The 22811-nt window shown below is 34.2% G+C and overlaps 1 protein-coding gene and 1 pseudogene across 1 annotated transcript; both read left to right on the forward strand.

The window, feature by feature from the left end:
* Positions 1-10509: 10509 nt before the first annotated feature.
* LOC136805501 (uncharacterized) lies at positions 10510-22558 on the forward strand (the record flags this gene model as incomplete). The annotated part of the gene is made up of 4 exons (XM_067062071.1): positions 10510-10617; positions 14924-15015; positions 15617-15676; positions 22463-22558. Coding segments are annotated over exons 1-4 (282 nt in total), but the record flags the coding sequence as incomplete, so codon positions are not given.
* Positions 18564-19861, forward strand: LOC136805500 (homeobox protein ceh-33-like; annotated as a pseudogene).
* Positions 22559-22811: the final 253 nt, after the last annotated feature.

Below are 22811 nucleotides of genomic sequence, written 5' to 3' on the forward strand. Positions count from 1 at the left end.
GGGACAAGTTGAAAGTACTAGATATGGTCATGCGACCGTAGACCTGCAATCATGATCGAAATATATTGAGAATTTGTATTTTAACTCCAGTTGAGTTTAGCTAAAAAAGGGAGTCCAAATTTTCAAACAAAATAAAAAATAAAACTAGGCTCATCTGATAGCCCTAAGCACAAGAAGAAATAGCCTACAAAGATTATGTCATACTCATGCAGTCTGCTTGCATGAGGTTAAAAATCTGTCAACCAGCATTTTTAGGGGTCACTCACATATCGATTCTTCCCACGACTAACGTCAAATTGACGCTAATTTGAAAACCCCCCACCCCCACCTCTTAACGTCAAAGTTGAAAAATTATCAAAAATCGATGAAAATTTTCTCCTTCACTTTCATCGTTGTTTCGTCAGCCATCTTTAATTTCGCTACGGCTTGCTCAGGCAGTTTACATTTAAAAAATAATGGAGATAATTTCTAAACTTTCTGATAAAATTTCTTAGCGTCAAAGACTCAAACCCACCCACCCCTTCATATCGCGTCAATTTGACGTTAGTCGTGGGAAGAATCGATATGTGAGTGACCCCTTAGAAGAATTGCAATCACATATAGCTGTCAACAACAAAGAAAACAAATCAAAGGCCAGGCCCACAGGGCTCGAAATAACGGTCGGACATCGGACATTGTCCGACCCAATTGCTGAAATGTCCGACCCAAATCGATTCTAGTCGGACATCATGTCCGACCCAATTACTTTCGGTGCCTTCAAAAAATTTGTCAGATGCGTTGTGAAATTTCCAAAAGAAATTATAATTTACATAGAATTAGTAACTTCTTTATTTACACACAAAAACTCTCAAAGTTGCGATCATTAGTGTTAGATATTAATTTTGTGTGATGCTTTTTCTCAACAAATGAAAGCATGCTTCAAGTAAAAATCATGGGCTTCTGACCATTAATTGGCATTTGTTTAGCTTCTTCGTGATCAATGTAAAATTCTATCAGAAGCTTGTATTATACTTGAAATATACCCCACATAAAAATCAATCGGACATGTCCGACCCATTTTACTTTAAAAGCCTTAGGACATGTCCGACCCAGATCAATTTTTGATCGGACAATGTGTCCGACCACCTAAATATCGTTATTTCGAGCCCTGGGCCCAATTGATTGTTTTGTCCTAGAAGCTTTGAAAAATGGGTCGGTCGGTTGGTAGCTAAAATTGGAACCTTTTTTTCCTTTTCCCACCAAAAACCCCAATTTTTGAAATTCCTCAAGCAATCGCACATACCTGGAATACATTTCGCTAAATGCTCAGAGCGCGACGGCCCATTTTCCCTTTCCTATCTTTCACCTTACCTGTTTATTCTACTTTCTGAGACCTAGTATCTCATTTCTGACTGAGTTTTCATACCTGTCAATCATTTGTCCATCAATTTCGTCCAGTCTAATTTTCGCACCGAGTGGGATTCGAACCACCACCAAAGAAATACCTTCAGATTCGGAAACCAGCGCTCTATCTGTTGAGCCATCGCTGCACAGCAAAATTACGCAATTCATAACATATTATACCGCTATACCGAACTGGCAAAAGACTGGGGTAATGTTATTATAATATGGGTAAAAGTACCCCTTTTTTAAACCTGACTGAAATTTGAGCCGTTACTAGCAACCCTGCGGGGCCCAAGGCGCCAAGTATGCACCCGGCACAGTCATGGCTGGAACCCCCCTGGCCCCCCTCAGGCTAAAAGGTCGAGCAGCAATTGGTACCTGATTTTAGCCTATGGCTAGGGGGGACTAACCATGTTAAGGGTCACCTAAATTTTTTCAGATGGACCTGGGGGCAAGATTCTATGTTTGGTGATTGAATTATAAGCAGCCTACCAGACCAGGTTGACACTTACTCATCTTATATTTTAATCTAAGCAATATGCTCAAAAACTGACAATTTGGTATCTAATATATTATCTGCAGTGCCGTAGCAACTGGGGGGGGGGCAAGGGGGGCTATGCCCCCAATAATTTTTTCAAAAATGGTTATTTTGCAAAATGCAAAGTTTTTCTTTTTTAATTTGTCATAATTGTCTTATAAGTGCATGTTTTGAGTGCATTTTCAAGCAATCTAGAGCTCAAATTTTCAAAATTTTCTCCCTCGGGCCAAACCGTGGTTGGCCCTTGCGGTGTTACTTAACTTCCGCCCCCTAATATGAAAATGCTTCCTACAGTACAGCACTGATCTGTAAAAATTCTTTAATCCTGTTGCATTTGCTTACATAAAAAATTGGTCTGGCAAGGGATCTGCACCCTGACTTACAAAACCTTGATAATCTGGCACAAACTTTCAGTACTTAGCTTATCTCTTATTTTTTAGGGCATTTATTCTATTTAGCAATAAGCTAAACCAACGATGTAAAAATAATAGATAACCAACTTGCCTTGATTCTCAAAAAACATCCGTGTTACGGTTGTAAAAATATTAATGACATTTTAGATTATAAAAAGTGCAATTAAATAAAAACTTGCTTCATTTGCAACCTTCTATTGGACAGAATCGATCACGTGATGTATATTTTTCCAAAATTTGGGTTAGAAAAAGTGTATTTTCCTCAGCCTCACAGAAGGAATTTTTTAATTAGATATTATTGTTCTATAAACATTCATCTGTTTATTTTGTATCAGGCAACCTTCATGCACTTTTCATTCGTGAGATATCGCACTTCAAATCACACATATATTTTTCAGATAACAGCATTTTATGAGCGTTTATTTATCCAGACGAAGATTAAGTGGTATCAGGCCGATCCTTAGTCAATTTGTCTAAAGATTGTTTGAAAACAATTCCAAAATTTGCAGTAAATAACAATTCAAATTTTCTATCAATTCAGTGGATGTCAAAAAGTGTGTCAAAATCTAGCTAAAAGCATAACACGCACTGCACACAGAGCTTTTTAAAGGAGTGCTCATTTCAATAGGAAAACAATGGTTGTTCTCTTGGGAGAAGTGCCTTCTAGAGGTAGCTGGTTATCTATTATTTTTACATCGTTGGCTAAACTAACTGTTGTATTTGTTTGATTGTTTGAAAAGGATTTTCGGGTTAGGGGTCACCTAAAATATTTGGCAACCAGGGGTAACCTAAATCTTAGGGGTCACCTGAATTCTTAGGGGGCACCTAAAACCTGCTGCCAAGCCATGACAGTGACAAGCCGTTACTAGCAACCATGACCCTACCTCCCTATACCCCCTGAATCACGGAATGACGGATAGGAAAAACTTTCGGGGAAAAAAATGCTCGTCACACTCTGACTAATCAGGGAAATCTCCTGGAATCCCCAACCGCAAATGTAAAGAAATAAATAATAACATGTTTGGGCCTCTTGATTAATACTTTTTCAAAATGGCCCGCGCAGTTTCGGACCATGTTTGGGCCAGATTTTCAAAAACTTGCTACGATTGCGCGTGTAATTTCAGGACCCAATATTTATATTTTAAATTCCTTATTTTAGCAAACAAATTTAAAAATCTTCATCTTTATTCAAATATATATTGTTCAAATATAAAAGTTAATCATCTATTTTCCAATTAAGCTAGGAAAATTATTAAAAAGAATGATTTGAATCTTACATAATATGGTCTTCTTTTTATTCTTTATCCCGTTCCCTTTTCTCGTGGTCTTCTCCTATTCGAAGCAGAATTTTTCTGGATTGTTTTTTGTACTGTTGTACAACTTTGTGAATCAAACTGGCATTTGGAACTTTGAATTTGTCTAATGAAAATATTTAACAATGGATGATGATAAACCAGGAAAGGTAAATAAAATTAAATTCTACTATTCCTATGATGGCCCGAGCAAATCCGTATCAATTGTAAATACATGGCCCGAACATGGTCCAAACAAAAATGTTCAGGCCGATTCAATAATACTTTTTTGTGGCCCGAGCATGGCCCGAACATGTTCGGGCCATGCCGTGATTCGTTAAAATAGCCTAAAGCCCGGATCCATAAAGGCATGCGTCGCGATCGCAAGATAATTCTAGTTCGAGATTAGGGCGTTCACGGCGTTGCTTAAAGGAATACAGCTGTGACTCTCTGCTTTTAGGTGCCTCATATTTGTTTTTAAATATGGGTTACACCGGGACATTTTCTGTGTGCGAAGTGAATGTTGTTTATAGAAAAATCAAAGCACTCAGTTAAAAAAGAATCACAGAGAAAGTTGTTATCATGTAAAAGGAGGTAAAATTGTTTTGATTTCGTGATTTTTCTGACTCAAAGTGAAACACTTTTTCTCAAAAATTTAGAGTCGATCGGAGGACACGAACCAAACTATCAATTGGGCCTGGCCAAACTTCGCCTCACAAAAATGTGGGAGAGCTCCAAGTGGGAAAAATTTCCCCCGTTAATCCATTTTTTCCAAATCTCGTTGGATGCAGTATTTGCATCACAAAAATTGTCATTAAAAATGAAAAAATACGCCCTCAAAAAAATCGCGAAACTATTTCTTTAGAAATCTTTGAGAATTTTAATGTTATAAAGTCTTGATTATTTTGAATGACTTTACAATGACAATAACTTAATATTATGAGAATGATTTAATCCAAGACTATGCTAGTAAAGCGAGCAAGAAAACTTTACAGATTTAGTTATCGAGGTCTTATATATATTTTTAGAGTTTCCTTGTGTTTCAGATAATTATTTGCTTTTCACGTTCACGCTAAAAATCTCGATTCACGAATTCAGGTGGAAAAATCTTATTTTCACGTTCACGCTGATATCTCAATTCACGTATTCACGTGCTAAAAAAGTCAAATTCACGCATTCACGTCAGAAAAAAGGCTCATTCACGTGTCACGCCAGCCCCTGGAGCCTTTGTTACTTTCTTCTTGTTTCTAAGATCACTTTTATCAACCCGCTTTCTTTGTAACTTTTAAGGGTGTTTCGGTGTTTCTAAAATTGCTTTTGTCATCTTGCTTTCTTCGTAACCTTCTTTATTTCTAAGATCACTTTTATTAATTAAATTTATCAATTCGCTTACTGCATAACTTTCAAGGGTGTCTCTTAGTTAACTTTTATTAATTCACTTTCTTCGTAACTTTCAAGAGTGTTTCTAACATCACTTTTATCAACTCGCTTTCTTCGTATCTTTCAAGAGTGTTTCTAAGATCACTTTTATCAACTCGCTTTCTTCGTAACTTTCAATAGTGTTTCTAAGATCACTTTTATCGACTCGCTTTCTACGTAACTTTCAAGAGTGTTTTTAAGATCACTTTTATCGGCTTGCTTACTTCATAACTTTCAAGGGTGTTTCAAAGTTTACTTTTATCGACTCGCTTTCTTCATAACTTTCAAGAGTGTTTCTAAGATCCCGTTTATCGAATTGCTTACTTCATAACTTTCAAGAGTGTTTCAAAGTTAACTTTTGTCAACTTCCTTTCTTCGTAATGTTCAAAAGTGTTTCTGAGATCACTTTTATCGGATTGCTTACTTCATAACTTACTGAACAAGCAGAAAAAAGATTTTTAGAATAAATTTGTACACGTGCGATTGATCACACGCCTGGCTAGATTTTCATGATTTATGGCGTGTGATAAATTCCACACCTAAAAGGCTTTTAGGCGTGTGCGGAGGCGTGCGCGTGCGTTCGCACGCCTCGTATGCCGAAGCCTACTAGACAATCCTCAAGGGACAAACACATAAATATACAAACAATACGGCACTATACAATACAATACACAACTCCCTAGACACATAATATAGACAATACACGTGGAACTAATACAAATCATATAGTAATCATTTACAGTTTCACTACAAAAGTCCTATCAAATAATAAATCTAAGTACAAAGGAAATAATAAAAATAAACGTAAAACTAAAAGACAACTGCATTTTGGCAGTTACACTAAAACTTTGTATGTTTATCAGAAAAAGGGTGAGGAATTCAAAAATCACATTCACTAATTCTAGTTCTTTCATTTTCATGTAGCTTTTTTCACTTTTTTGCTTCTTTAGCATGGGAATGTCCCAAAAAAAGTTTTTATTTATTTCTGTCGAATTGGATTTTCTTTTCATTTGGGGTTTCTCCTTTCAGAAAAACTTATTCTTTACTTATAACTTTTGTTCCTTCATTTCCAGAGGCTCCTTGAAAATGGGTCCTACCACTTTTTTTGACTCATTTCAACCTTTTCCAAGCTGTTCCAAGCTAAAAAAGCTACAAAAGCTACAAAAATAAAACAATGCAATGCAGGGCTCGAAATAACAATATTTAGGTGGTCGCACTACTAGGTCTTAAAACATCAATTGTGGACACGGTTGATGTTTTTTATCTACAGTCAATCATTTTTATGGACAGTCAATATCCAAACATCGACTGTCAATATCCAAACATCGACTGTCAATACTTTTCATCAACTGTTGAGATTATTTAATTGACTGCTGATGTCTGGATATTGACTGTTGATATCTGGATATTGACAGTTGATGAAAAGTATTGACAGTCGATGTTTGGATATTGACTGTCCATAAAGAATGATTGACTGTCCATAAAAATGATTGACTGTGGATAAAAAACATCAACCGTGTCCACAATTGATGTTTTCAGGCCTGGTAGTGTCGGACACATTGTCCGATCAAAAATTGATTTGGGTCGGACATGTCCTAAGGCTTTTAAAGTAAAATGGGTCGGACATGTCCGATTGATTTTTATGTATGGTCGGACATTCGTCTTTCAATTTTCTTTCTAAACAATTTTCTTTTAAAAGGTGTTATCCTATTAATGGTAATTCAGTTTTGTGTTTACCGACTTTTTTCATCTTACTGCATTTTTCTATTAACAATTATGAGTAATCTTTACTTGAATGAAAATACACCTGACAGACTGCACTTACTTCCAAATCTATATACTTCAAGTCTAATACAAGCTTCTTATAGAATTTCACATAGATCACGAAGAATCTAAACAAATGCCAATTAATGGTCAGAAGCCTTTGATTTTTACTTGAAGCATGCTTTCATTTGTTGAGAAAAAGCATCACACAAAATGAATATCTAACACTAATGATCGCAACTTTGAGAGTGTGTGTAAATAAAGAAGTTACTAATTCTATGTAAATTATAATTTCTTTTGGAAATTTCACAACGCATCTGACAAATTTTCGAAGGCACCGGAAGTAATTGGGTCGGACATGATGTCCGACTAGAATCGATTTGGGTTGGACATTTAAGCCATTGGGTCGGACAATGTCCGATGTCCGACCGTTATTTCGAGCCCTGGCAATGTCTTCTTTTTTCAACTAAATTACAAATATTTTTATATGATTATATTCTAACACCATCAAAGAATTCTCCCTCCAAATTTCAGGTCTCTAGCTACACTAAAAAAAGAGATATGCAAAATTAAAGAAGCATGACTGGAAAATTTTTTTTTTCTTTTTAGACACATTTTTCGAATTATTACAAGCTATTTTCCTAACCCTTTTTTTGACACTTTTAGTCAAATTTTCGACACTAAAATTTGAATATCTTTACAACCACTTATCAACTGGAGGCCTATGACTCCTCATTTTCTTTCCTTTTCAAAGCTCTACAAGATAGAATAGGTTTTGAATTAGAAATTTCAAGGTTTTGAAATAGAATTTGGAAAATCTTCTGGAGTTGCTACACCAGTATCAAAAGAAAGCTTATTCTTTTGTATGTCTTCTCCAAAAAAAATTGGCACGAAAAAACAATCACTTCAAGCGCGACGACCGTTTGAAGGCAAACTGTTGGAACTTCATTCTTTTTTTATTGTATTCTCTATTGTATTCTCTGATAAATTTTCTACAGATTGAAAAAAAGAATGAACCAGTTTGAGTGGATTATGGTAAAGATATGAAGAAAGGAAAATAAGAAATATATTTTTTTATTTTCATGCACGCAAAAGATCGTGACTTCTGAGGTCAGTCGAAATTTCAGACTCATTTGCAAAATGTCAAACCAAGTTTAATGACAGCCCTTATCCTCAGAAAAAAAAAATGAGGGGTCACTTATCTTTCAACTCTTAGTAGTTTTTCAGATATTCCATTCTGAAGTTCCTTTTTTTTTTTATTTCTATACAAAAACCTCCCGCCATCTTGTAACATCCCCACAGCACCAAAATTCAAGAGTGTTTTTTCGTAGCCATAGACGGGGTACAATACCATTAACTTTCCCTTAGCGGAAAGAAAGAACATTTATATCTTTTTGAAATATTAAAGTTGGTTTTAAAAAAATTGTAAATTTAGAGGAAAAAGGTTGCTCTAGTCAGGCAACATGGTACGCTTCGAAAGCTAAAATATCACGGGGGAAAATGCAAAAAAATCAGGCCAATATCTGTATCTGGTGCCAAACACTTTTGATTTTAGTGTCCCCTGGTAAAAACTTTCCCATGCTGTGAACAAGAAGTTTGAAAAAGCGCACCCGCGAGTACTCATTTTCAAATTTTGAAAGAACGAAAAGACATATCTTGATAATTTCTTTTGCAAAAGAACGCTGAATTGAAGTTGGAAAAAACACTTATGCTAAAAAAAGTTTCCTTACTGGAGTTATGTAAGTTGGAAGATTTTTTCAAAAATTCTGTTTTTGTTACTGCCACAGGCACAAGCTTAAACCTCCTTATCTAAGACCTATTGCCCGATTTTCACACCTCTTCCCATTGTTACTTTATTCTCGCATATAGCTCAAAAGAAGCATTTAAACGAGATGGTTACGGAAAGTGCTGGGTCAAAATTTAGATTAAGCTAATTTCAAGATATCGAAAAAACACGTCATAGGTAAGATTCAAGTTGGACGTATTGAAAAGCGGTGATAACTTCAAATATATTTAATGCAATCAACACCAAATTTTGACTGGAGGCATTGATTATTAATTCTGAAATATTTCATGAAAACATTTTTGAATTTTTTAATGACATCATCCAATGGTTGGCGTATTTAAATTATTAGATATTACCGACAATAAAATGGTGTCAACCAAAATTTAAGAAAATACCATTTTTGACACAATACATTGACAGACAATCCATGTGAGAAATTTATATCAAAATCTGCAACAAAAACAAAAGTGGTCTATCTCTTCTAGTTATTGCTTCCGGGTGCTCCTTCATGGACTGTTTATGAAATTTCCAACAACGAGATTCCTCATTTCATACGGCCCTTCTTTTTTTGGCAACCGTGGTCATTCAGTGCTTTGCATGACTGGCAGCTGTAAAATGTCACTTTATAAAATGCCTCTTTAATATGTTTAAAGTCTGTGATCCTTTAGAGGTAGGCTTTTTCTCATTTTCAATTCTCTAAGCTGAAGAAATTGGGAATTTGATGCAGAAGTTAGATTGTCAGTGCTGCAAGAAATCCTCTAATTGAAGAAGAATTTACAGTCATAAATATTTTCATTTTTGAAGATTAGGTGCTAAAAAGTGAAACATGGAATAGTTTCATTTTTTATTGTTTTGTTTTTTTGTGCAAACTCTCCCTTCTTAGATGAGAAGGATGTCAACATTATTAGACGAACTAAGGTATGGTACGTGGTGTTTTTAACAAAAAGTGCTATCAATTAAAATCTCTTCAAAGAGGAAATGCTTATATTTTGAGCTATAGCATAGAATTTGCTTCACCCCTTCAAAAATTATAACAAGAATAGGAAGAAAAAAAAAAATTGTTAAAAATGAAGGCTGGTATTTTTAATGCTCAAACTTATCATCAGCAACATCTAAAGACTCAAGTAACTTTTGAATGATATGATCATCAAAGTCTATGAAAGATCTATTGAAATTGATCCTAAGAAAAACTCAAAGTATTTTATTTACAACACAACAGTTAAAACTTTTAAGTGACAAAAAAAAATCAGTATAAATGAAACGATTGTACAAGAGTCATAATTCAAGGAAGATCCCCCTTATCTAAGAAGACCCCCCCCCCCCCTTAGGTAAGAAGACCCCCCCCCCCCCTTAGCAGGGACCGAATTAGCGTATTGCATTTCGCAATTCGCGATGCGTTTTTGGATTACTTACAAACTAAAAATTGAAAATTGATCCATTTTAGGATGCAAAATCATGCTTATCAAAAAGTTGCGATGCACTTGGTTGCATGAGTTACGATAACCAAGTTTTTAACACCCCTGTTTCTTAGCCACAACTTTTGTTTTGCCGATCCGTTTGTAACATTTTGCTTCTCTAAAGCATTGTTTTTTTGTTCATAAATTTACCTACAGTTTCTAATGCACACTTTTATCAACTTGTTTTTCTTTGTAAGTTTTAACAATAAAAGTCAACAAATGTCAACTTGCTTTTTTTATAAAATTAAATTTTCACGAGCGTCTCTTATGCATACTTTTATCAAATCGCTTTCTTTGTAATTAAATTTCCACGAGCGTCTCTCAAATGCTTAGTTTGATCAATTTGCTTTCATTCTAACTTTTCTTTGTAATTTTTACAAACGTCTTGTGACCAATTTCATTGAAAAAGCCTTATCATTTTTAGCAGTACAATTTATCGATAGAATTTTTTAACAATAAAACTTTATAGAGGAAAGACTTTCCAACGATAGATTTCATTGAACTTGCTTATCAATACAAGCCAGCCTATCGATGAAGAATCTACAAATCAATAAAATCGATCGTGGTAAGATAAGTGGTAATTATTAACTAGTTTTTCTCACTGTTTATAATGAATTTGGTCATTTTGGATAGGTCAAAATTTTCAGTTTTTTCAACTTTTGATTGAATGAACCGATTTTAAAGTTTTACATAATAAAAGTTAGCCTTTCCTAATAGAATAATAGAATAAAAAAAGAATTAGCAAAAAACCTTTAACCTTAAGATCGCAATAACTTTACAAAACTGAATACTTTTTTTGGTGCACCTGGTAGTTTTTTATTAAATAACATCATTTTCATCACATTTTTTGCCACCCTAAGTAAAAACTTTACAAATACAATATTTTTTAAATCAAATATATTTTACCAAATCACTTGTCTTCATCAAGTATCCAAAACTGTCCAAAATTATTTAAAAGACTCATAAATTATTTACAAATAAGTCATTTTCTCCTAAATTATGTGGAGAAATCGTTTAATTCTTTTGCATATATCATCTTCTTTAAAGATAAAGTACTTGTGGTACCCATATTAGATGTGCATACTTCTTATTTGAAGTTGCAATAAACTTTACAAAAAGTCACTTGTTTCGTTGATTTCCAAGTACTAGACTTGCACTTTGTTTTGTCATGCATGAAGAAATTTGTTGTCGAACAACTGTCACATCATTCTCTTTACGATCCAACAAATTTATGATACGCTGTGTGTGCATGATCAGCAAAATTGAGAGGTGGGAAAGAACCAATGTGAAATTTAAAATATAGGTTTGGAGATGTTTGTCTTGGCGTTGAACATTGAACAAAGTTATGAAAACAATTTGAATGACAATATTTGTGTACATGGCATAGATGATGTATCTTGTACTTTTGAATGATTCTGGTAACCTCCTTGAACGGACTCCTTGTACAGTGCAAATGATTGATAGGAACATTGTGTAGATCAATTGGATGTGTAATTGATTTCCAACATTGCAGTATTGGAACTTGGTCAAAAGCTCATGGTCATAAAGAATCATTGTTCTTGAATCATTTTGCATCATAGAGACCATGGTTATCAAAAAGATACTGATGTGATTGCAGTGACGATCATAACAAGCACTGTTGTTTGTTTACGTTTTTCTCCCATTGAAATACGTGTGTTTGATTCGAAAATCCAAATGACCGTCTGCGTTTTAACCAATATGATGCTGAATAAGAGAACAGTTGATGGACCTACTACCAACCCCAGTATCCAACACGATACATTAGTAGGGGTGATACTTCCTAATATTATCAAAATAAATACATTACAATGTAGAAGAAGTTGACCAAGTGTCAGTTTTAATTGCGAGGACTTTGCAACAGGGGTATTCCTGTGGCAAACATAACATGTGAAGTATGAGAAAGAAGTTAAGATGCCAACCAATAAAGAAATGAAAAGCATAACTCCTTCAATTGTATCAAAGTTAACAGGTGTGAAGTTCTTATATGGGCTATAACAGCCAGTATGTAGAGCATTTGCTTTCGTGTATTGAGGACATTTTTTGCAATTGAAATCTCCATATGCATCCTTGTAAAAACCTTCTTCACATTGTCTGAGAAACCAGCTTACTTGATGATCCCATCGAGTTTTGTTTGATGGTACCGTGCCACATGCCTGATAAAAACCAGGGGGTATATTACTCTGGTTTCTGCATACTATTTTAGGAGGTTTTTTTTTTCAGGTTTCCAGGCCATATGACGCTACCATATAACCAGGATAAACCATCCAAAAGTGTCTTTCCTTCTTGGTATAGGTTTTTCATGTTGGTTACTGCAAACATTTTAAGATTGACTAGAAATCGAGTATTTAGGTAGCCTGCAATGTTATTTATAGTGAACCATTTATAAGCTTTAAGTAGTTCAAGCTCATATACCTGATTTAAGTAGCTGAAGGTTTCGTATATACAGCATATTTTAAAGTGATATCTTCATAATTTTGGAGCCTTTGGAGAGTTGAGGTCTTACTTTCATTTTTTTGAGAAACCCAAGTAGGATAATATCCAATTTTCAATACCGGTTTTGTCAAATAGCTATGGTTGTAATCTCTTGGAATGTCTTTAATATCATTAGTTAGACCAAAATTACTGATATAGAACAAACCTTTAGCTAAATTCCTTGGTATTGACCAGCTCTTTGAATCTGAATCTAAAAAACAGAACACGGTTATAAACACCATTTTGATCAAGCGCCTTGAGAAATTGAAGTGTATCCTTTTTATTTCCCATTGCATAAATTGCTTTCAAATCTGTTCGATTTTGAAGCAATCTGATTGTTTTGTCAAGTTTTGTTTTTGTCGCAACGTTGTCCATCCTGTAAATACAGGTAGATTTTGATTGTTGGAGAGCTTCATAAAAAAGTTTGTGTCCTTTTTTGATAGATTTTGCTTTGTGATAGAGTTAAAATAACAATGGATTTCCATTCTGAATAATCAAAGAAGACTTTGGTTTTGTATGCTATTTGATGCTCCGTCCCTACTTGATGGATCCTTTCTAAGTTTCTCAAATCTCCCCATGGTTCTTCCTGGAATCTAGTTTTGTTGTCTTTGGTATTTAAGATAACAAAGGGCGTTTTACTTCTTGGCACTTGAAATATTTTCTTTGCAAGCCATGTTAAATGTTCAGTCATGAAGCTGTATATGACTAAGTATTTTGGTACCTCTTGTTCTGTCGGCGAGGCTTCTCTTTGAAAAAATCATCTCGTAAATACAGATCTAAGAATGCTGAAACCAATAAATTTTGACTTGCACATACATCAATAGAAATTGTCTCAGCAGTTACATTATAACGTTTGAGAAATAACTGATTGTAATATGCACTTGTTCTTTCAAATGCTAAGAAAGTTTGGTAAGCTCTGTTGTAAAACTTCTGATCCTGTAAATCATTTGGTTTGTTTGAATTTCGAGTTTCTTCTGAAGAGCATGTTGAAAACAAGCCAATGATGTGTAATAGTCTGGTTCTGGTGTGGTAGTGCTGTTCGCAAAACAGCAACAAATCATTGTTAACAAAATGTTGTATTTGAACCATGGCCCCAATGACATTGTACCAATCATTTTGTAATATTTTCCAAAACAAAACCAAGCCTTTTCAGAACTGGATACAAAGGGAAAAGGATTTAGCTTCTTTGATCTGGTTTTCGATTGTAGTTTATTAGATCAATCCATAAACTCAAAGTCCAAATGTTTTAAAAGTTGAACTGAACGTGTCTTACTTCAGTTCGTTTGACTTGATGAGAAGAAAGGATAATAATCTTGGCGAGTTTTAAAGCTGTAGGTTATCCCTTTAACAATTTTTCATCTGCTTCTGTTCTCAATTTTCCCCAGCTGCTTCATTTTATACCTGCTCCTTATGGATGTGAGAATTAGCAAGCTTTTCGATGTTATTTATCGCCTCTTTCATTTAGACTTTATTCTTCTTTTGACTGGGAGTAATAATTAATGTTTACAATAAAAAGGAAGTCATAATCTGAGTATCCAGGAACTAAACGAGTTCTGTAAATACACTGGTACATTTTGCTTTAATTATAAGAATATGAAAAAATATCTGGTTTGATTTTTTCTAAATTTACTTTCTGATAACTATTTCCATTTGATCACCGTATTTAACTGTAACGTGTATTATAAATATTTGTGCAAGTTATCCTGTAGGTTGATTGTTGACTTGCTGCTAGAATGAAGGCTAGGAACTGCTTGGAAAGATTTTATGATTCATGGTTTCTTATAGAAATTAAAGAAAGTCAAATGTTTATAATGGTTTATTAAAGATTCATCCATATGAGTTTCTTGGAAATTACTAACTCCAATACTACAAACAAAAGTTTTTCATTACAAAAAAAACAATTTCAATCTTTATAAAGTTTTAAAAATTTGGGCTTTTTTATATATCTGAGCAAAAATTCTCGAGGAACAATTTCAAATCCACTGAAAAAAATCATCATATGCAAATTCCCAAAGGGAAGGTTATCATTCATCGAAATTTCGAAAAAAAGACCAGAAAATTGCTTTCGATCACCATGTCCCACATACTGTCAATGTTCCTCTATACCCTCTATATACTCCTCCTGACTCCTCAGGATATTGAAAAGATTCAACATAGCTCTTGATAATGATTCTACTTTTTAAATAAAGACGAAAATGTTGTGAGTGAAATATTGAGAATTAAAAATACTTTATATGTTATGCTTCTGATAATCAGGTTGAAAATCGATCAGAAAATGAAGATAGAATGAGTTTAAATCTTGATAGAGCTCTCTCATAATAGTGCTAATGTAATGTATTTTTGGCAGGTCTCTAAAATCTTTTTAATTTTTTTTACAGGAGCAAAGTACCATTGCAATTATTGCCACGCAGATTGCTCTGGATTGAGGGTGTCGTGTGCTGAGTGTCCAGACTTCGATGCTTGTATTCAAGTACGATTTCTTTTATTTTCATTTGTTTTCTCAATCTTTCATTTCTTTTCCCCTTTACTATCAATAAAGAAGCTTTAAACCCCTGGTCTGTAAAATTTAGATTATCTGACTCGACCGAATATCCGTATATAGTCTGAGGTTTTCAAGTAAGTATGCCAAGCAAGGCTGCATTCATTCAAGGAAAATTTTGGAAGTTCTAATCTTGAACTTAAAGAAGTGCACCTTGATGAATTTCGGTCTTGATAAGGTGTCCACGGCCTTCAGAAAATGATGCTCAAATATTCAAAATATCGATGAAATTGAACTGAATAGCTAAATTCTTCACTTGCATATTTATATAATAGGGAAAAATGCAAATATATCTTATATAAAATACTTGATAGAGCCATCCTGTTTTTCTTAAGCCATTGCCATTGATCCAGGTTGATCAATGATGCTTCAGCCAGGGACAGGGTAGCTCTATCTAGTGTATTCATATGAGACTTATTACACGTGAGTAGCTATTAGTAGTAGTTATTAGTAGCTAAATTCCACACTTGGATACTTTAAAATGAGAAAAATTCTTTTCTTTCTAATGCGGCTTTTTTTATTTTTTCAACAGTGTTTCGCATCGGGTGCAGAGATGGGCAATCACAAACGAGGTCATGATTACCACCTCATTGTAAGTTTGTTAAGACATTCACCAGTTTCGTAATACACTCTGTGCTGATAGTCTGTTTGATAAAAAAAATTAATCTTTTACCTGCTCGATAGTTTGATCTTGTGTCTAATTTATATAGTAGGCCTATTTGGTGTAATTATCGTGCAAATTTGGAACAAAGCACCGAATTTGGACCAGACATCATTGTCTTGGCCTAAAATGAGTTTGAAATTTCCATAAAATTGGGCCCTTGGGCTTAAGCCTAGTTTTTCGATAATGGGTCCAAAAATAGAGGCTACCCTTAAAATCTTTCTAGGCAGCCCTTCTAATATCAATCCATAGGGTATTAGGCATGTCTGGTCCAAATTTGGTGCTTTGTTCCAAATTTGCACGATTTTTATGGAATTTGTTACAAATCGGGCCTACTAATAGTCTGGATCGCAGACCAAAACCACAGATAGTATACCGGGTGCGCCAAGAAATATACATTACAGTTTTATGAAATTGTGTACCATTAAAGGTTTTTCGTTGATTCTTTTTTTATTTTATAGAGGAAAACTTAACTTAAATTTTGATGGTACATACAAAACTTTAAAGTCGGTTCAGTCAATCAAAAGTCTGAAAATTTTAGCAATAACCAAATTAATTTCTGCTGGTTCATGATATGTTTTGATTCATTCAAAAAAAATGGCATTACGAAACAACGTTGAAACGAATTTACTTCGGATAAGTTACTACGCGTCGTAATTTTTTAAAATTCCAATTTTTCTTTAAATCGTCTATCAAATTTATAAAAGGCGATTAAATTAAATGAATTTGATTGTTTGATTAGGAATATCACACTCAAACACTAGACAGCTGATTGTTCTACCTATCAGATAACTTTGTTTTCCTTATCATTTTTATAAGAACTCCTAACAAATTAGCGAAACCTTTGCCTACTCTTTGGCCTCAAATCTTTAAAATGTAACATATTTAGTGCAGTTAAAAAAAAACAATTTCCAAATATAGTCTGGACGGTATTTGTCGATCCTAACAAGTAGTATATGGAAAAAGGATAAGTCTAATTTGGCTTGGAGACCCTTACAAAGTCAATTTTCGACTTTCTAAGGGTCTCTAGGGATCCTAACCCTTACAATGTTCTTTAAAAATTTCCTCCACCTTTGCTAGCTAGATTATGATGATGATTTCGCAGCCGGATTTTAAACATTCTTTTTTTAAGATATTCAAGATTTTCTCTTTTCTATACTGTATTTTAATATCTCATTGGTCGAAAATCTATACATATATTTATATCACTTTTTCTTAAGCTAAAGAATGCTCTCATTTCAAACTACTGGACCTTCTTGTTTGAAGAGCAAAATTGGGGGGTGATTTAGTCTTGTGACCAATATGAACTATCCATACCTTATTCTGCTGAAAATTCTACATTTCAGGCCCAAAATCGCTCAAAATTGTTCTGAATTTTTTCCATTCTCTTGCGATTCTAAGCCACACATCACCAGAGAGAGAGAGTGTATAGTGTGGGGGGGGGTAATAATATGCCTTTTTATCTCTTTGTTATTTTCTGAGCCTTACTATAGTGCAGTTCGTAAGTTTTAGTTGATCATTGAACAGAGACAAAGATTTATTTGCCACGCCTTGAAAATGTGTCCATGGTGTAAAAAAGAGTGTCTTGTATTCACAACGAGATGTTAAAAAAAATGAAAAAGATTGTGTTCCCTAGAGGACTTCTATTAATTTCCCAATCAGCTGATTCTCACATGTTGTCCCTTGTGAGGGCACCATTAAGAAAAACGAGGTTTAAAATCTCACTAAAACTTAGCAAAAGGATGTTAAAAATCCTTGAATAACACACAGTCTCCAGTCTGACTTACCAGACTTTTTACACAAAATTCTTAAAAATCAATATTAACCCTACAAATATATACCTCTGTTTTTTGTTGGGTTAACTCATTGATTATAGTCACGCTTCAGGCTCGAGCTTTATTGAATTAGAATATTTTAATTCAATTTTTGATTAATTTTTATACCTTAATCAATAACCTTAATAAAATAATTTGTTTATAACATTTTTCGAATTTAAATTTGATATTGAATGGAATTATAAACTCGCAAATAAGTGTTAATAGCACATTCGATAATATTTAGACACTGAAAAATGTTATATGAATTCGCGAAGGCCTGAATCAATACAGCCAGTCTTTCAACGAGGAATATAGAAGAATCGAAAAACCACCCATAAATTGCCTTCAAAGAAAACTAGCACCCTCAGGCACTCTTCCAACACTTTTTATAAGAACCAAAGAGTTATTATAGAGAGTTTGCAGCATTTTATTTTTTAGTATTTTAAGCCTCAAACTGTTCTTATCCTGTTCTTATTTCAGGGCAAACTATAGATAGTTCCAGATAGTTTAGTTCTTGTGTGTTTTCCTACTTAAACTCTTCTTCCTAAACTTAAAAAAAAATAACAGGCTTATGACCGTTCTTAAATTATTCTTATAATATGTGGCATTGTACAGTCTATTGTTCTTATGAAATTGTTCTTGTAGAAATAGAGAGTGTCCAATTGAAATTTTAAGTCAAATTTGATCATAATTTAATTTCTTCGTATTATTATTGCATGTCTTTTTACGGCCAATGTTTACTATTTGAACAGTGTTTTGATAATAACATTAAGAGGCTTTAATGGAATCAAGTCAAAGTGTGCCGGCTACTATCACTTGCTATATACAAAGCCTTGCTATGTTAGTACAGGCAACCAAATTAAAGGGAATTAACATTTAATATCCATTTAATAAAAGAATTGATATAAATTATATAAAAGAAGTACCTTAACAAAGAGCTTTTTTCTATTGTATTGGTTAGTTCTTGCGCGTGCGATGTTTCCATTTATATTGTATTATATTATTGTCGTATGCTATTTAAACGATTCTGGTGGCATCATTCCCTAATCATTTTCATTCTAAACGTCGAAATGGAATCACCTACAAGATCAATCACGCCCTCTTGTACGCCACCGCCATCTCTAGCGACGTTGAAGCGCCCTGACAGTTGTTATTCAAGTGGTGGCGAGACGCCACCTTCAACTGATAGACATTGCAGTCCAACTTTCTTCACAACAGATGACCAACACGTCACTTTGGTTTGTGAAAATCTGATAAATGCTGGTAAATTTGATCGCCTTGAACGTTTCATATGGGCTGTTCCGGCTACTGAGAAATCCCGTAATGCGGAAATTATATTGATAGCTAAAAGTTATTTAGCGTTTCGTAGTGGACAGTTCGAATTGCTGTACGAGCTTCTACAAAGACGACCTTTCGCCAAAAAGTATCACCGGCAACTGCAATATCTATGGCGGACCGCCCGCTACATCGAAGCCGAACGTGCACGAGGACGCGCGCTCGGTAGCGTGGGAAAGTATCGGATTCGCAGGAAATTCCCGTTACCTTACACCATCTGGGACGGAGAATGCATGTCTTATTGTTTCCGTGAAGAAGCTCGTGAAATTTTGAACGCCATGTATAAAAGAACGCCTTATCCGACCGCCCAAGAGAAATAGCATCGCTCAACGTGCTAACCTGAGTGTAACGCAAGTCAGCAACTGGTTCAAGAATAAACGACAGCGTGCTCGAGCAAAGAAAGCTGAAGCTAAAGACAGGTAATTGACGGATATATTGTTGTGAATTTTATACTTTTAAAATCTTTGCGTTAAGGTGGTCGAACATTTCTGATTAATTTTTATTTCACAGAACTGCCTTCCCTATGTCTTGGTAACTATTTTAAAAAACTTTTTGTATCAAAAATTATAATTTGTATCTTTTTATTATATTTAGTACCGAAACCAGCATCAATGAAGATGCCAGTATCACCAGAACCAAATTAGATGACAATTATCATCATCATACTCACACTATCAAACTTGAAGATAACCTTCCTTCTCCGACGATCCCCAAAAGATGTTCTTCTCCACAACAACTTTTAAAACCGATGATAAAAATGGAGTATCAGAAACCAACACCACCGTTCAAAACCTATTCCTCATTTACCAGCAATGACGGAGGACCTGCTTCACCATACAAAATCACCAAAGCGAAGACTATTCATGACTCCGACACCGTATCATCCATATCTAGCCTCACTTCATCATCTCCCACGTACAGAATACAGGCTAATGCCACCAGCATTGACGTCATCATATCATAAACTTAGTCGTGGTCATATCCAGCCTTACGTTGTTGTGCCAAGAAAACGAATTTTAGTCGATAGACCTCGTTTGGTACCAGACTTCTATAGAACACCTCTGGATTATCGGCATCGTGCGATTTCTGATCGACATTGTGAACAATGCAACAAAGACCTACATTAAATTAAGATGGATTTTTGAAAGCATGTCGTTTAAAACGATCCTTGTCATATTTATTAAAATATAATTTATTTCCATTTTTAGGACTTTAGGTTTTGTTGTTCTTGTAAGAGTTTTAAAATAATATTATTCTAGATATATCCTTGTAACATAATTTATTTGTAAAATACAATATTAAAAATGAAACTTAAACTAAATTGAAAATTGTCATTATTATTGTACGTTGTACGTAAGTTGGTATAAAGAGACGGACTTACACTTTAAATCAGACGTCGTACCCCCTCCGCTCGTCCCGTACCCCACCAAGTATGTTACCGCCCATGTCTTAAAAATCGGGAATATTAGGGTCAAAAATGGAAGATAAAAGGTAAAAAATTGGCTTTTTCATGGCTAATTTAGTTTTCCCCGTCATTAGAGGGTGTACTCTTAAGGGCGGTGTTTACCCGTATCCTCCATTTTCATTTTCGGAAGACTCAGTAACTAAATATGGGTCTTGGATTGAGAGGGACTTATTCAAAATAAAAATGTGAAACGTAATTTCAATAGATTAGACACAGTCAGGATAAAGAAAACGCCATTGTATTTAAGTCCTTGGAAAATTTTAAAGTATGTATTGGTCAAGAACCTTTTTTTTTTTATAAGAACAATAAGGCTAAAAAAATTGACAAAACTAAGAACTGGAACTACTGAGTTTCAAGAATTTTAATGGTCGATGTATCAAAAAATATGTATGAATCCTATTATACCTCCATTTTTGCCCTAATGATAAGAGAGCAATTTGAGACTGAAGGTGCCAATAATAAACCTTTTTTTCAATAAGAACAAACTGTATAAGAACATAAGGCTTTGATGGCTAAAATGTTAATAAGTTAAGAACATTTTAAGGCTTTCCGGACTTTAAAGCACCCGATTCCTTAAAATAATGGACAAAAATGCTCAAAAAATGGCGTTAAGAATATTTTTAGGCTTAAAACTCAAAAAGTTAAGAACATCCCAAGGCTTCAAAAATTTGGGATGTTCTTATAAACAAAAACGTGTAGAAAAAAAACCGAGCCGTAACAAAAATTTACGTGTTCTTATAAAAAAGCGTTGTAAGCGCTTAAAAGCAATATTTGATCTTCACGTTTCAGCGTGAATTGATCTTTAATTTGACTCGTGTCCAAAAAAGCAGTGTTTATTCAGTGGTTCGTTATACGATTAATGAAAAAATACTTTATTTTATAAGATGGTCAATGGTAATTTGATATTTTATCTTGTTAGATATAGCAAAATAGTTATCAATCAATATTGTTTCATCTGTATTTACTGTATTCCTTTAACATTTAACTTTTACCTATTTTGCTAACCTGAGAACAGATCGTAAATCCTTTTCTGCCTACTGCGCTGAAACTCTAAAGGGATGGGTGAAATCAAATGGTCTTAACTCTTCAAACCTGATTAACGCGTGGCCTAAACATAGAATGTTTTTTTGAAAGAGTATAAAGATACCAAAGCCGTTGTCTAACTAACTATCAAGTTTTGTAGAATAACTTTATGAAAACCAGTCAGGCTAAAAACTCCAAGGGTTAACAAACACAGGTCTTTTGCAAGAATTTACTCTATAAGAATGTACATAATGATGAAATTGTCTAAAACATTTAGAATATGCGAATAATATCAGCGTCATATATCTATATCTGACAACAACACCTAAACCTTTTTCCTGTAAATTAACAATAATCCCCAAGTAATGTTCAAGACTTTAATAAAAATGTTAAATATTGCTGGTTGGGTTTGAATCCTATTCAAGGAATACATTTAAGAAAATTTTATGATGATATTTCTCAAAAAGTTAAGAATGTTCACGATGAAAAAACAATGACAAAATCTGGAGAAACTTCTCTCAATTTTGAGCTTTTGCCTAGGTGGATTGTAAAATTGTCATACATTTTTGTTCATCGGAATGTTTTGTGTTTTTCATTCGAAATGGTGGCTATTGAAATGGCTACCTCGTCAACTGCCTTCTAGTCTACTTCACTAGATTCAGCGTCACCAAAAATTACCAAAAAAGCAAAGCTCATCAAGAAGTCCACTCTCTAGTCTATTCTATCGGATAGGTCACTTTTTGAGTACCTAAAACACTTCCTTTACCCTCGGGTACACGTTTTTTATAAGAATAAAACTATTTAAGAACATAATTGACCTTGATGACCAAAATTTTAAGAACAAGTTAAGAACAACATTTTAAGAGTTAATTGACATGGAAATTGCACAAAAGTACTCACAAAAATTATGAAATTTAAAACAGAATATGTTGAGAACATTTTTAGGCTTAAAAACTTAAAAAGTTAAGAATATCCGCAGGGTTCAAAAATTTTGGATGGTCCTTATAAAAAAAGCAAGTGTAATTGTGAAGTCGTTTCGTTTATTTTCACATTTTTGGTGATTCCATTTCGTTATAGGATAACGGTACATTTTTTTTGATCGTCAAAGGATGGACAGCTGATGAAGAAATGTTATTATTAGATGCCATTGAACAACACGGCCCTTGGAAACTGGTAATTATCAATTTGAATAATTGTGGTTCCTTATGTTTTAACTTTATTGGTCCCAAATCATCCTGTCGAGTTCGTGTATCTATGTTTTCTTGTGACACAGACGGTTAGCTTATCATTCTCTAGATCCTGGTTTACTGAGGATGACTTTTACCGCTCTCGATTTCGCGGGTCAGAACTGCTGGCTTTCCTCAAAAGTGCAAATACATAAACTCGCTATAGGCCATTTCACAGTCGAAATGAATCATGGGTAATA

The sequence above is a fragment of the Clytia hemisphaerica genome, unplaced genomic scaffold, assembly GCF_902728285.1.
Source record: "Clytia hemisphaerica strain Z4C2 unplaced genomic scaffold, Clytia hemisphaerica genome assembly, whole genome shotgun sequence".
Classification (NCBI taxonomy): Eukaryota; Metazoa; Cnidaria; class Hydrozoa; order Leptothecata; family Clytiidae; genus Clytia; species Clytia hemisphaerica.